General features: G+C 36.7%; 2 protein-coding genes across 3 annotated transcripts; one reads left to right on the forward strand and one right to left on the reverse strand.

Annotated features, from left to right (window-relative positions):
* Positions 1 to 292: 292 nt before the first annotated feature.
* Positions 293 to 3,278, reverse strand: LOC108460460 (uncharacterized). Its single transcript, XM_017759960.2, has 4 exons — positions 3,073 to 3,278; positions 1,376 to 1,488; positions 842 to 929; positions 293 to 646 (listed from the first exon to the last, which is right to left on the reverse strand). Exons 1-3 carry the CDS (start codon positions 3,218 to 3,220, stop codon positions 849 to 851), a joined length of 342 nt encoding a protein of 113 aa, XP_017615449.1. The 5' UTR covers positions 3,221 to 3,278; the 3' UTR covers positions 293 to 646; positions 842 to 848.
* Positions 3,279 to 8,165: 4,887 nt separating this feature from the next.
* Positions 8,166 to 13,479, forward strand: LOC108458139 (putative ALA-interacting subunit 2). 2 transcript variants are annotated; one of them, XM_017757416.2, is made up of 9 exons: positions 8,166 to 8,356; positions 9,269 to 9,384; positions 10,237 to 10,298; positions 10,435 to 10,509; positions 10,633 to 10,749; positions 11,818 to 11,888; positions 12,029 to 12,326; positions 12,626 to 12,931; positions 13,025 to 13,479. In XM_017757416.2, the coding sequence occupies exons 2-8, from the start codon at positions 9,345 to 9,347 to the stop codon at positions 12,917 to 12,919; spliced, it is 957 nt and encodes a 318-aa protein (XP_017612905.1). In that variant the 5' UTR covers positions 8,166 to 8,356; positions 9,269 to 9,344; the 3' UTR covers positions 12,920 to 12,931; positions 13,025 to 13,479. The 2 variants fall into 2 exon arrangements, with proteins under 2 accessions (XP_017612905.1, XP_017612903.1); XM_017757414.2 differs by having other exon boundaries at positions 8,167 to 8,356; positions 12,626 to 12,915.
* The last annotated feature ends 514 nt before the right edge of the window (positions 13,480 to 13,993 follow it).

The following is a 13,993-nucleotide window of genomic DNA, read 5'->3' on the forward strand; positions in this document are numbered from 1 at the left end:
TCATCGAGATTTGTCAAATAACAATGATGTCACAATTTTATAGTGTTATGCCATTCTTACATTTGCCAAGTTCAATGACCAACGTAGACATAGTTGTCTAGTTAAAGTATCAAAGTAGAAAAAAAAGTACTAAATACTAAAGTGGATCGAATAATCAAGTTCTTATTTTGGGATGGACATATATGTCAATATGGGATTGGGGAAAGGGTTGTAGATAATTAGATTCGAGTTTCTAACGTATTAGATATAAGTGTGATTGCATGAAACAACTAGAATATCTATCAAGCACAAATTTTTAAAGAAAAGTATGGTTACCAAAATCAAAACCACCTTACATGAAAATGAGTAGAAACAAATGTAGATCAATAACCTTGGGACTTGCAGCCACTATAGGATGCTCAATCAAGCACAATGATAGTTACTAACCCTAATCAGATTGACTATGAAACAAAGTGCTAACATCATAAGTGTGATTGTGTTTTAGACAAAGTTAAAATGCCCTTATGTTGTTACATATAATACAGTAAATTTGATGGAAACAGGAAATCCTGATCCATTCCTTTTTTGGCCTCCGCTTGCTTGTTTCGAGAGATGTTTCGTCTGTGGATGCAGTAAAGTAAAAAAAATCCCGGATTCATCAGATCATCTGCAAATAGGTATATATAGATATTAATGCTTGTAATTCTCTATTTGACCACTTAAATGATGGATGGGTACTGAGACCATTCAACACACTGTAAATAAGGCAAAACATTCATGATTTTGCATTTATAAATTCAGCTAAGCTTAAAGTAACAACAATGTTAATAGATATGCAACAAAGATTATGCTCAAATCTTACCATATGCTTAGCGAGACTTCTTTACTCGTTTTGAGGGCCTTATTTTCTCTTTCCTCAAATCGTCGGGGATTTTGAGATCGATAAACGGCTGCAAATGGTGAGAAAATAATTACTATAGTGGAATGCTACTATTCCCGTAAACATAAAGCCATGAAAGTCCTTGAATTGATAAGGTAGGGATTGGACTATCCATGTATCCCTATGAATTGTGATAACAGCATTATAAATTAGGAAGGAATATTTGCTTTTCCTTTTCTTAATTAGCTGCTAAACAAACATGACTGAGATATAACTTTTTCTCCCAGTTCTAAAGGCGCAGTGACGATTAGCAGTAATCCGGAATGGTTGGAATATGTTCAATTATGTACAAAAACATTTGCATATCATGCAGACTAGATATTGGAAACAACCACGAACTAAGGTTTCGTATGACAGATAATCATAATTATACATTAATAAGTTCGAGTCTTGCTCTATATTTATGAGAACAATGTGAAGAAAGTGTTGAAATCAAAAGGTGCATAAATGAAATACCTCATCCCACTTTTTCTGAAGCTCCAGAAGTTCTTGACATTTTGCTAGGCATTCAGCATGGTATACGGCAGCTAACTCTTTAATTAAGGCCTTCCTCTTAATGATGCCGATCACTGCACAAACATATATATATTGAGAGATAATGCGAAACAGAGCACGAGGTTCATAAATTGGAAAATCCGGACATCCTCCCTAGCAGAATAACTTTAAACCTGCTAACAAAGCTACCGCCCTGATATGATTAAAGGCATCCTATAACCAAAAAACCCTTGCTGTCATCAACCACATAATAGCTATAGTTCTGACAAATGCCTCTAATTAATTGAACACAGAGTGCGAGGTTCATAAAAGCATTCTGAGGATAACAACTAAACACTAAATCCTTCCCAGCCAAATAACACTAAAACCAATTGACTCGAGTGAAGGTCTCCTTAAACCACAACCCTAGCTCTCATCAACACCATAGATAGCTATAGTTCTATTAAGCACTTCAAATTATCGAACACAGGGAGTGCAGGGTTCATAGAAGCATGATAATCACAAAACTCTTAAGTCCTCCCTAGCTAAATAATTCTAAACCCATTAGTAAAGCTTTGGGTTCAAGTAAAGGCGTCCTTAAACCGTAATAGCTGTAGTTCTAACAAATGCTTTGAATTAATCAAACATAAAGGCTGTGAGATTTCATAAAAGTGTTTGATGATAATCACAAAACGCTAAATCCTCCCTGGCTAAATAACTCTTAACCCATTAGTAAAGCTTTTGGTTCAAGTAAAGGCGGCCTTACACCGCAAACCCAGCTCTCATCAACACCACAGTAACTATAGTTCTGATGAAGCCTTCGAATGAATCAAACACAGAGAATGCGAGGTTCATGAAAGCGTTTGATGATAATCACAAAACCCTAAATCCTCCCTAGCCAAATAACTCTAAACCTATTAGCAAAGCTTTTGGTTTGAGTAAAGGGGTCCTTCAACTACAAACCTAGCTCTCATCAACACCATAATAGCTATAGTTCCGATGAAGGCTTAGAATGAATCAAACACAGAAATGCGAGGTTCATAAAAGTGATGGATGATAATCACAAAACCCTAAATCCTCCCTAGCCAAATAACTCTAAACCCATTAGCAAAGCTCTTGGTTCAAGTAAAGGGGCCCTTCAACCACAACCCTAGCTCTCCTCAACACCATAATAGCTATAGTTCCAATGAAGGCTTCGAACTAATCAAACACAAAGAATGCGAGGTTTCATAGAAGTGTTTGATGATAACCACAAAACCCTAAATCCACCCTAGCTAAATAACTCTAAACCCATTGGCAAAGCATTCTGTTCGAGCAAAGGCATCCTTTAAACCACAAACCCAAGCTCTCATCAACACCATAAATAGCTATAATTCCAAAGTCCAAACCAATCAAAGAAGTAATTAAAAGGCTTCTAATTTTACATGCATGCATATGAATTCAAAACAAATGTTAGCCAGTTTTTTCTTAAGCAAAACAGGTGATTTTTAAACAAATAATCAAACTTAATTAACTACAAACACACTTCAATTTTCTCAAAATTAAAAACCCAAATTCATAATAAAAAGAGAGAGAGAGAGAGAGAATAAAACATGAAAGCACAATAATCAAAATCCCTTAAATGGAAAAAGAAAAAAAGAAAACCCAGAAATAAAAAAAAAAGGGAGAAAAAGAGCTACTTCGACTGGGATCGAATGGAGGCGGCGGAACAGGAGGAGGATCTGGCTGAGAAGCCAACGGAGGCGACGGCGGAGGTTGTTGCTGTTCTTGGCTCATTGGGTCGGTTTTGAAGAATGTTTTGGCTCTGTGGCTTCTTTCGAAGTCCATATTTTTGTACTTTGCAAGCAACTCTAATACCTGTTTATGACAGTGTCCAAAAGTGTTTTTAGTTAAAAAAAATGGGAAAAGGTTAAATTATGTGGGAGGTCCTTGTATTATAGACACTGTATCAAATTCATTCCTATATTATTAAATGGATCAATTTAGTCCCTATATTATTAAAAAGAATTAAATAAGTCCAAATTGTAACAAAAATAATATTTACCATATAAAAAATGTCTTGAAAAATATTTTTTTCAATTGCGCTTGATTTCAAACAAAATATTTCATTTACAAAACCATAAAAACTTTAAAAATATTAACTTTATTAAACAATAAATGATATTTTTAAATAGTAAATGATAATTTTATATCTAATATAGCTCTACTTAAGTCTTTTAGTAGGGCAATGACTAAATTAATCCATTTAATAGTAGATGGACTAGTTTAATCGTGTTTTTATAATACAAGGACCTCTCAAGCACATTCATTAATGGTAAACTACAGTTGAGGCCACCCAACTGCAAAAATTTTACAACATGATCATCCAACTATTTAACGTAAAAAAAATGCAAACATCCAAAAAAAATAAGATATTTGGATGGAAAGACAAAAAATTGAATAGTTGAATGACCATTTTGTAATTTTTCATAGTTGGGTAACCAAAATAAATAAATTCACTAATAGTTAGGTGACGTTTTATAACGTTTCATAGTTTGGTGACTAAAAACGAAAAACCCTTAGCTGAATGACTACTAATGTAGTTTACCCAAAAAGAACTAATAATGAAAGGGATAAAAGCAACCTTTAGCCCCTAAAATTGGTAATTTGTTTCATCTTGGTCTTTGAATTTTTTATCTATATTAGTCCTGAAACTTGATAGATTTTTTTAATTTGATCCTTAAACTTGGAATCTTTTAAAGTGTGATGGCATGACTTAGGTAGTTAGTAACATATCGTTTTTGTTTTGATAGTGGTACATATCAGTACCGATGTGTTTCGTTATACCATTTCAAGTTTATCTACATTTATATTTGTACACACATATCTATATTTATAGTGTAATTTTTAATAAATTATATATTATATTTACATGCAAATATATCTAAATTCCATTCACACAAATATATTTATATAAAAATATAAATTAGGTTGGATAACTAAATTTAATAATTATGTTTTAAGTTGAAATGTGATTTTAAAAATATTTAAGATAAAAAATAAAAATCAAGTTTAAGTATCAATTAGTATGGGCCGATACAAAGTTAGTATTAATTGAAACACATGGAACGACCGGTACACATTGAAACCCATATTACTTAGTATCATTGAGGATCAGAATGGTACAGCCGGTACTAGTGTCACGGGGCTAGACCTTTCGTCTCGCAATCCGTGCGGCCTTAGGCGATTCGCTCGTCCAAACTCGCCCAAGTCAGCCTTTACTCGAATGAGGATTCCTTAAGAACTCCTCCAAGGCACTAACTCGTACAGCGGAAGACTTACTTACGCCAAAAGAAGCTTATAAAGAACAACAGAAAGGGACGCACACAAAGTGTTTGAGTAAATGCTCTCTATTCTCTTATTCACAAAGAATAATGAAACAATGAATGGAGTGAGTACAAATGAGGGGGAGGCTCTCTATTTATACTTGAGCTCCCCCAAAACCGACGGTCAAGATACAATTACATCGACGGACGAGATTAAAGGTTACCTACTACCAAATATAATATCATATCTTCTAAGATTACATATCTTAGATAAGATATGTAATCTTATAAAATAATATCTTATAAGATTCCATATCATATCTAAGATCTCTAAGATTATAATATCATATCATGTTTCCATATTTGTAGATGGACCTTCAATCTCTTCAAGCAACGGGCCAGTCCGATCGGGCCAACCAGACTTTGATCCGACAAGCTTCTCCAACAGTTCCTTGAATCGGGCCAGCTCACGTGGGCCAAATGATCCCCATCTAAGTAATAGACCTCCATCGGATGCATTTGGTTCGATGGTCACGGGCTTTGAACTCTGGCCCGTGACATTCTCCCCCACCCATTCTCGCAACGTCCTCGTTGCGACTCCTGAATGGCACTGACTTGATTCGCCTTGAATCCCACTTGTCGTCTTAGCTCTTCCCTTCCTTTTGGACTTTTGCCTCGGCTTCCGTCGCCTCTTAACTCGAGCCGTCCTACTCGTTGGTACATCTCGATGACAAGGAGTTATGTCACTCCCTTGCCCACATTCTAACTTCCTCAATGTAATCCTCATGATTCACGACACTTGGCTTCGCTTTGCCCACAGTCTCTCGGCCTCCTTGCTCAAGAACTTCGAGAGGGCCCCTACGTTCTCGCCAAGTGCACAAGTTAGAATGCAAAACACTATCAGAGTGTTTCGAATGTACCTTTGCATTTACTCGGGTCAACTGTCCCACATGCATCACTTCTTTTTCCTTGAAGTCCGATGCACCACCCACCTCTCCCATAGGTGGAAGCCTTGTCAATGACTCGGCCAACTCCGACGCTTCACTCGATACGAGCCTCATTGGTCCAAGCTTCACTGTTTTCATCGCAACTTTTTCCTCTAAGTTCGATGACAAACTCACCTCTCCCTTGGGTGGAAGCCCCTCCGACGACTCACTATGCTCGGACGTTGCCTTTCCTTTGACTACGGCTTGCTTTGGACAGTTCCGCAACTCATGCGGACCACGGCACAAGAAGCACTTTACTCGCTTCTTTTTGCTCCTCTTAGCCCTCTTGGCTTCGGCTTTACCCTTGCTCGAACCAAGCTTCTTGGGCTCCTTGTCTGCTCCATCGTTCTCTTCGATGACAGACTTCCTCGACACTTCCGCAACCTATGCGGACCATGACATAAGAAGCACTCGACCGCTTCTTCTCGCTTTCGCCTCCTTGGCTTCAACACCCTTGCGCCGAACCAAGTCCCAAGGCCTTACCCACCGGCTTCTTCCTAAGCGGATTTCATCGGACATTTCTTTAGTATGTGTGGACCGTCGCAGAGAAAGCATTTTAGCTTGTCCCTTCTCTTCTTGGGTTTTTTCTTCCCAACTCGTGGTTTCCTATTACCACAATTGTCACCGTTGCCATTGCCATACTCATCCGTATCTCCCTTGTGATTCTCTTCACATACGCCCCTTTCCTCGGACTTGGAAGATCCAAGCTTGTCTTTCTCTAGACCAAGCTTAACCACGGATACCACTACCTTCATGGCTTCCGACAGCTTTTGGACACCTCTTTGTTCCACCTCCGTCGACCCACGGCTTCAATCCCTCTTGAAAAGCAAGCATTGCTTCTCTCTCGGTCATATCCGAACTTTGGAGAATGAGTTCCTTAAACTCACAAACATACTCCCCCACTGTGCCCCGTTGCATTATTCCTTGCAACCTTGCCCGAGCTTCTTCCTCGGCAAACTCTGGGTAAAACTGTCCCTTCAACTCGCATTGGAACTTCTCCCATGTTCCAATCTCACATTGCCTTTCATCTGTGGTCCTACCTCGCCACCATAAAAGCGCAATATCAATAAGAAATAATGAAGCGCTTTGTACCTTATCCGCATCATCCACGATGCCTTTGGCACTAAGTAGTTTTCCATCCTCCACAAGAAATTGTCCACATCACATGCGCACCTTGTCCCCGCAAACTCTTTCGGTTCCGGACACACTGCCATCGAAGTCTGCACTCGACACTCCTTCTTCCACCGCCGACACAAGGCCGCTCTCCTCGAGCTCCTCTATTCTTGTGCTTAAAGTCGTCGTCATGCCATTGTTTCCTCCTTCAAAGCCTTCACCATGGCTTCGAGCATTGTTCTTCTCTCGACTTCTTCCTTTGGGAATCTAGCAACTCTTGCACGTTATCCCTTTGGGAAGTTAGACACGTAGTCACAAAGTCTCGAACTAATCCTTTATGTCTTCAATACTTTCCCCACGAGCATTGTCGACTCTTTAACTTGGCTTCCATAGACTCCTCAAGTTTACCCACGCATACCTCTCTCGCCGACAAGATCTCCTCAAAGATTTTCTCGCCGTATTTGTTCGAACTCTTCTTCGACATCCCAACAAAGGCCTTCGAACCAACAAATCGAATACTTCTTGGTTTGAACTCTAGCTCGGTACCACTTGTCACGGGCTAGACCTTTCGTCTCGCAATCCGTGCGGCCTTAGGCGATTCGCTCGTCCAAACTCGCCCAAGTCACCTTTACTCGAATGAGGATTCCTTAAGAACTCCTCCAAGGCACTAACTCGTCAAATGGAAGACTTACTTACGCCAAAAGAAGCTTATAAAGAACAATGAAAGGGACGCACACAAAGTGTTTGAGTAAATGCTCTCTATTCTCTTATTCACAAAGAATAATGAAACAATGAATGGAGTGAGTACAAATGAGGGGAGGCTCTCTATTTATACTTGAGCTCCCCAAAACCGACGGTCAAGATACAATTACATCGACGGACGAGATTAAAGGTTACCTACTACCAAATATAATATCATATCTTCTAAGATTACATATCTTAGATAAGATATGTAATCTTATAAAATAATATCTTATAAGATTCCATATCATATCTAAGATCTCTAAGATTATAATATCATATCATGTTTCCATATTTGTAGATGGACCTTCAATCTCTTCAAGCAACGGCCATCCGTCGGGCCAACCAGACTTTGATCCGACAAGCTTCTCCAACAGTTCCTTGAATCGGGCCACTCACGTGGGCCAAATGATCCCCATCTAAGTAATAGACCTCCATCGGATGCATTTGGTTCGATGGTCACGGGCTTTGAACTCTGGCCCGTGACACTAGTACCATACCAACTACCACAGATGTGACACAATCTCAAACATAGAAAATTTTCAAGTATAGAGATTAAAATGAAAGGAATTATCAAGTTTAAGGACTAAAGGTTAATTTATCCCAAATAAAAAAATATTATCATTTTATTTTATTTTGCTTGACTTTGGCATTTTCCTTTTTCCCTTTCCCTTTTTTCCCTCTTAGAAAATTGAAAATTCAGATTTAAAAGATTCTAATTTCTTGAACCAAAGCAATCTTTTTCACTTTTTGATTCAATTAGCGAATAAAAGAAAACCCTAACGGACCTTCCATTTTCAAAGCTCTCACCAAATCAGGTAAATCTCTATATATTTTTTGCTTTACTTTTGGTTTTAATTCGATCTTCTTTTCTCGTGATTGAGTTCTTTGTTTTTAGCTGATCGGAGCTATGTACAGGTTGCCGTGGATGTGAGAGAAAAGAAAAGTGAAAGCCTAGTTAATGTTTTGGAATATTTATTACTTAGGATAGACGAGTTTTCTAAATTCAGGATTAATGAAATTATTGCAGATTTGAAATTTGTAACTCTATGTTCTGTTTGTTTGGTTGGAAGTTGTAGGATTAGGTATTTTAAATTCGAAGCAATGATGAGATTGATCTCTGCTTTGAGTTTAATTAGAGCTATACTTCTGAGTTTGTAACCTAGGAATGGAACCAAACTCTGTAAAATGCATGTGCTTAGAGAAATGTTGGATGTGAATTGAATGATGAGGATGATTAAATGTAGAATGTAGTTGAACTATCTTTCAGTAGAGGTTTAATACTGAATTTTAAGTAAAAGTGCATGTGTAAAAATTATGTTTTGGATCGTTTATTACTTAGCTTCAGGATGGAGAAGTTTTCTAGATTCAGGATTAATGAAATTATTGTAGATTTGAATTTGTAACTTTATGCTACGTTTGTTTGGTTGGAAATTGTAGAATTAGGTATTTTGAATTTGAAGCTATGATGAGATTGATCTCTGTTTTGAGTTTAAGTTATACTTATGTAACCTAGGAATGAAATCAACATTGTAAAATGCATGTGCTTAGAGAAATGTTGGATGTGGAGTGAATGATGAAGATGATGAAATGAAGAATGTAGTTGAATTATCTTCTAGTAAGGTTTAATACTGAATTTTAAGTAAAAGTGCATGCATAGAGATAATGCATAGAGATAATCTTTGTGAAGGTTTGTGCTTTACCACCTTGATTGGTCTGTTGTTATACAGGAACTCAAAGATTACATTAAGGGATTGCTGTATTTGGTGGGAGTGGTAGAACATCGATTCCGGGTTTTCAGAACTGATGGATACGGATAGAGAGAGACACAGCGCCAGAGAAACAGGTTTTCTATTTTAACTCAATGTTTTTAGTTTTTGGACTTAGAGGCTTTTTTACTTAATATATTCGTTGGTTTGGTTTTATTTAGATTCATACACACACACTCTCTCTCTCTCTCTCTCTCTCTCTCTCTCTCTCTCTCTGAAATAGACACCCTAAGAGATCCTCATGCACTACCCACCTAGGACGGCTGCAGAGGCATGAATATACATGCTTCCCTATCTTTCGTGCATGTGCTCAAGCTCCATCTACAAGTGAAGATGTACAAACAAACATAATTGCTTCAAAATACAAGTTCTTTTGTTCTTTTTATGTATCCGTTACCTGCATTGTTTGCATTTTTGTGCTAGAAAAGTGTAAGCAAATTTGTTTGTCCATGTCACTGTGTCCTCACATGCAACAGAGGCTGTTCTCGCATCAGTGTGTGCAAGCATGTGTTGTTGAATCTTTTCTACTTGTGGAGTTGCAGCAGTGAGAATAGTCAGTGGAAAGATGGTGCTTTGTTTAAATCTTCTCTCCATAATCACCATCAAGTAAAAATGATCTGTTATATACTGGACTATTTTTGGCTAGAACACGTTAAAATTTGAAATATATGGATAGTTATGCTAACTGCTAACAAAAGAAGGTTGGATGATATCTAGACATGCATAAATGCATATGCATTGATACTCAACTGTGAGCCTGGGTCTGCATTTCATTGCAAGTTTGCAACTTTGGCTTTCATATCAGAAGTACTATATTATATGAAGTGGTGGCAAAGCTGTCTGCAATTGTCTCCAATTTTGTTTTTCAGTCTGGCAAGCAATCGAATATTGCCTCATAACATTTTGCTTGTTATATGGTTGTTTTGCAGCTTTTTATCTGTTTACTCAGCAAAGTCTTCCGGCTTGCAAACCTGTCTTAACACCAGGATGGGTGAGAGCATGACAACTCTCTTTAATCCTCAATTTTTAATTTATCTCTGGTTAATATTTAACTTGCACTTTGTAGTGTTGGCTGTCTTTAATGCTGGTTCTTATCTAATTTTATAGTGTCATTTTCACTTCTGCAGGTTATAGCAATATTTTTGTTTATGGGTGTCATTTTCATTCCTGTTGGCCTGGTCACTCTGCGTGCTTCTCATTGTGTAATTATCCATTCTATGGTTCTTGTTATCTCATGTGTCAAGTTATTATTGTACTTCTTTTCCTAGCATCTGTTGTTCTATCGAGAACATACATGTGGATAACCTTTTCTATTTGATTGGTAGGTTGTTGAAATTGTGGACCGATATGATATTGATTGTGTACCTGAGTCATCTAGAATGGATAAAGTTTCATATATCCGAGATGACTCAATTCCCAAGAATTGTTCTCGTTTCATGAAGGTGATACTTCCCTTTCTTTATTGATATATCTTCAGTGTGACAATCTTTACTTCCTATTTAAGTAACCTTTAAGTTAGCATAGCCAGTTCTGCCTATTACATGGAAGGTGTCTTGCATTTCACTATATGCCGAGCTATATACCTTTTCTTCGGCAGTCATTACAAGGCATTACACTGCAGTTAAGACTGCAACTGAGTGCTTCTGTCTTTCTGGATTATTACTTAGGCTTTCAAATTTACTGAGTTAAAACCTCTGGTTATCTGTGAGTTTATTTGAATTGGAAGGAAGGCTAACTGAACTAATGCACGGTAAATTTGCCTTACTGTGTCTATCAAACTCGAACTAGTTGGTGAAATCAAATTAACTTCTTTTTTCAATATGTTTGAGAACGTTTAAAATGCTGGATCTGTTTTTTTTCACCAAATGTTCTTTTAAAGTTTCCAATGCTTTGACTCATGATCATTTCTGCCTCTTTTTGTGGATAGTATTTCTTCCTATCCTTTTACCATAACCTTAGCATGTCATTCTTATTTTAGGGTTAATATACCATTAGTACCTGTGTTTGGCTTCAATATTCAATTTGGTACCTAAGTTTTTTTTTTGTTCCAATTTGGTACCTGAGTTTGGATTCAATGTTCAATTTGGTATCTAGACCAAACAGCATCATGTGGCCCAATGAATATATGGCATGTGTGCTTTTGTAAAAAACCGTATGTACTTAATTGGGACAAAAAAATCCTCAAGTATCAAATGGAAAAAACAAAGGTACCAAATGGAACGTTATAGCCAAACTCGAGTACCAAATTGAACATTAAAGCTAAACTCAAGTAACAAATAGTATATTAACCCCTCATGAATAGATACTGAGATAAACAGCTACTCGCTTCAAATGTAGGTGCATTTTTCTTAGTAGAATACCTTTATTCTGGTCTTAAAAATGCTGCTTGTTATCGTTTTTTGGTAACACATCTTTGTTTTTCTTCTTCACGGAATGCGTTTAAAACGCTGGTTCACCGTGGATTTTTTTTTTAATGTTTGTTTATTTTGCATCTATAACTTGTTTTGTAGGTGCACAAGTACATGAAAGCTCCAATTTACATTTACTATCAACTCGATAATTATTATCAGAACCATCGAAGGTGCAGGCTCTTTCACCTAATCATTTAATGCTTTAACTCGATCAACACTGATGATAAATTGATTCAGTTCTATATTACATTTAGCTTTAATCTCCATTGTTTCTTCAATTTGCACTTTGTTTGTTTTAAATGTTTTCCAGGTATGTCAAAAGCAGAAGCGATAAGCAACTCTTGGATGGCCAGAAGTATCATGACACAAGTTCTTGTCAACCTGTGGAGTCGAATAACAATAGGCCTATTGTTCCTTGCGGATTGATAGCATGGAGTTTATTTAATGATACATTTGAATTTATTCGTGAGGGAGCAGAACTCAAAGTGAACAGGAAAAACATTGCGTGGAAGAGTGATAGGGGCCACAAATTCGGAAAGAATGTATATCCTTTCAATTTCCAAAATGGAACCTTGATTGGTGGTGGAAAACTGAATCCGGAAATTCCTGTAAGTATTACCTTGGTATCGAGATTTTCTACTATGGCCTTTCCGTGTCTTTTTTGGTCACCCAACTATCTTTTATTTTTGGATGTTTCCATTTTTGTGTTAGGTAAAATTGAATAGTTGAGTGACCATTTTGTAACTTTTCATAGTTAGGGGACAAAAAAGAAAAAAAACTATAGTTGTGATCTCTATTGTAGTTTACCCAATTACTTATTAACTACCAAAAACACCTGTTTCCAAACTCCAATAACCACTTTTCTTTGCTCTTTTTGTGGCCCGGCTGAATGGATGCATTTAACTAGCTAAGCGACCAGGAAGATCTTATTGTATGGATGCGTACATCTGCTCTCCCTAGCTTCCGGAAATTGTACGGGAGAATCGAAGAAGATTTGGATGTTGATGATGTCGTAGTAGTCAATCTTACAAACAACTACAACACTTATAGTTTCGGTGGTAAAAAGAAGCTCGTCCTTTCAACGTCAAGCTGGTTAGGAGGAAAGAACGACTTTCTTGGCCATGCTTGTGTCTTTGTCGGATGTTCTTCTCTTACGCTTGCTATCATCTTCATGTTGCTACATGTAAAATATCGAAGGTAAAAATTTCAAGAGGTAATACAACATAAGTTTATCTCTTAAGAACGGATATCATCTCTTCATATGTTATAAAAGGCGTTAACCGAGTCATAATCGTACCGTTTGCAGGCCTTATGGAGACACGAGTTATTTACCTTGGAACAGGAAAAGCTTTTCAGGGTGATTCAGACAAGATCGACATACATTCGAGCTTTCTCATTGGTGAGTGATTTTTATATCATAATCCGGAAAAAAGCACATTTAGCTATTCCGTTTCGGAATTACGAAAAAACGAGAAGAGAAAAATCGAGTGGCATCACTAGCTGGGTTATATATACATTGTTTATAGTTGAACCAGAGAAAATATCATCAGGCAATCCCTTTGTAGGTAATATTAATATAATTCATGTTTTTCTTTTTTCTTTTTTGTCTCATTTGTGTAAATATTAATATAATTCATGTTTTAAACTTATTATATTAATATATCGTGTCCTATTTATTACATTATTTTCATGTTTTTGTGATATTTGTATCATATCGTATTCAAAACTTTTATTCAAATCGGATTAGACCAGTTAGTTGAACTACTTGGATTGGCAATTGGTCGAGATGCTAGTATAGAGAAGTTTTGAATCGGTTAATTCAGGAATGGGTATAGATCGGTTGAACTAGATTTTTAATATATGTTTTTTTTATGAATTTTTAATGATTTATTTAATTGAATTGGACGGATTAATGGAATCCGTTGAACCAACAAACCAGTGGATTTACCAGTTTGTCAGATTCTGAAACCTTGATCCAAAATTGATTGCTCTTCCAGATCTTGTGATCGGTAAATGATTGAAGCAAGCAACAAATCTCTATCTTCATTGATCAAAGTGATGCTCTTTAATGATCCGTCACTTGGTTGAAAAAAAATGAACTAAGATGGAATTGAATCAGTCGATTGGATTAAAATAATTAAATTGAGAATCAAGATCAGATTAAAATTGAATTGATGATTAAATAAAATTGGATTGATGATTAAATTGGTAGTCGTTTGTTCAAAATAAGTAAATTATTTAGAAAAAAAACTGGAAAAATCGAGTTAACTACTGT

The sequence above is a fragment of the Gossypium arboreum genome, chromosome 6 (genome assembly GCF_025698485.1).
Source record: "Gossypium arboreum isolate Shixiya-1 chromosome 6, ASM2569848v2, whole genome shotgun sequence".
Classification (NCBI taxonomy): domain Eukaryota; kingdom Viridiplantae; phylum Streptophyta; class Magnoliopsida; order Malvales; family Malvaceae; genus Gossypium; species Gossypium arboreum.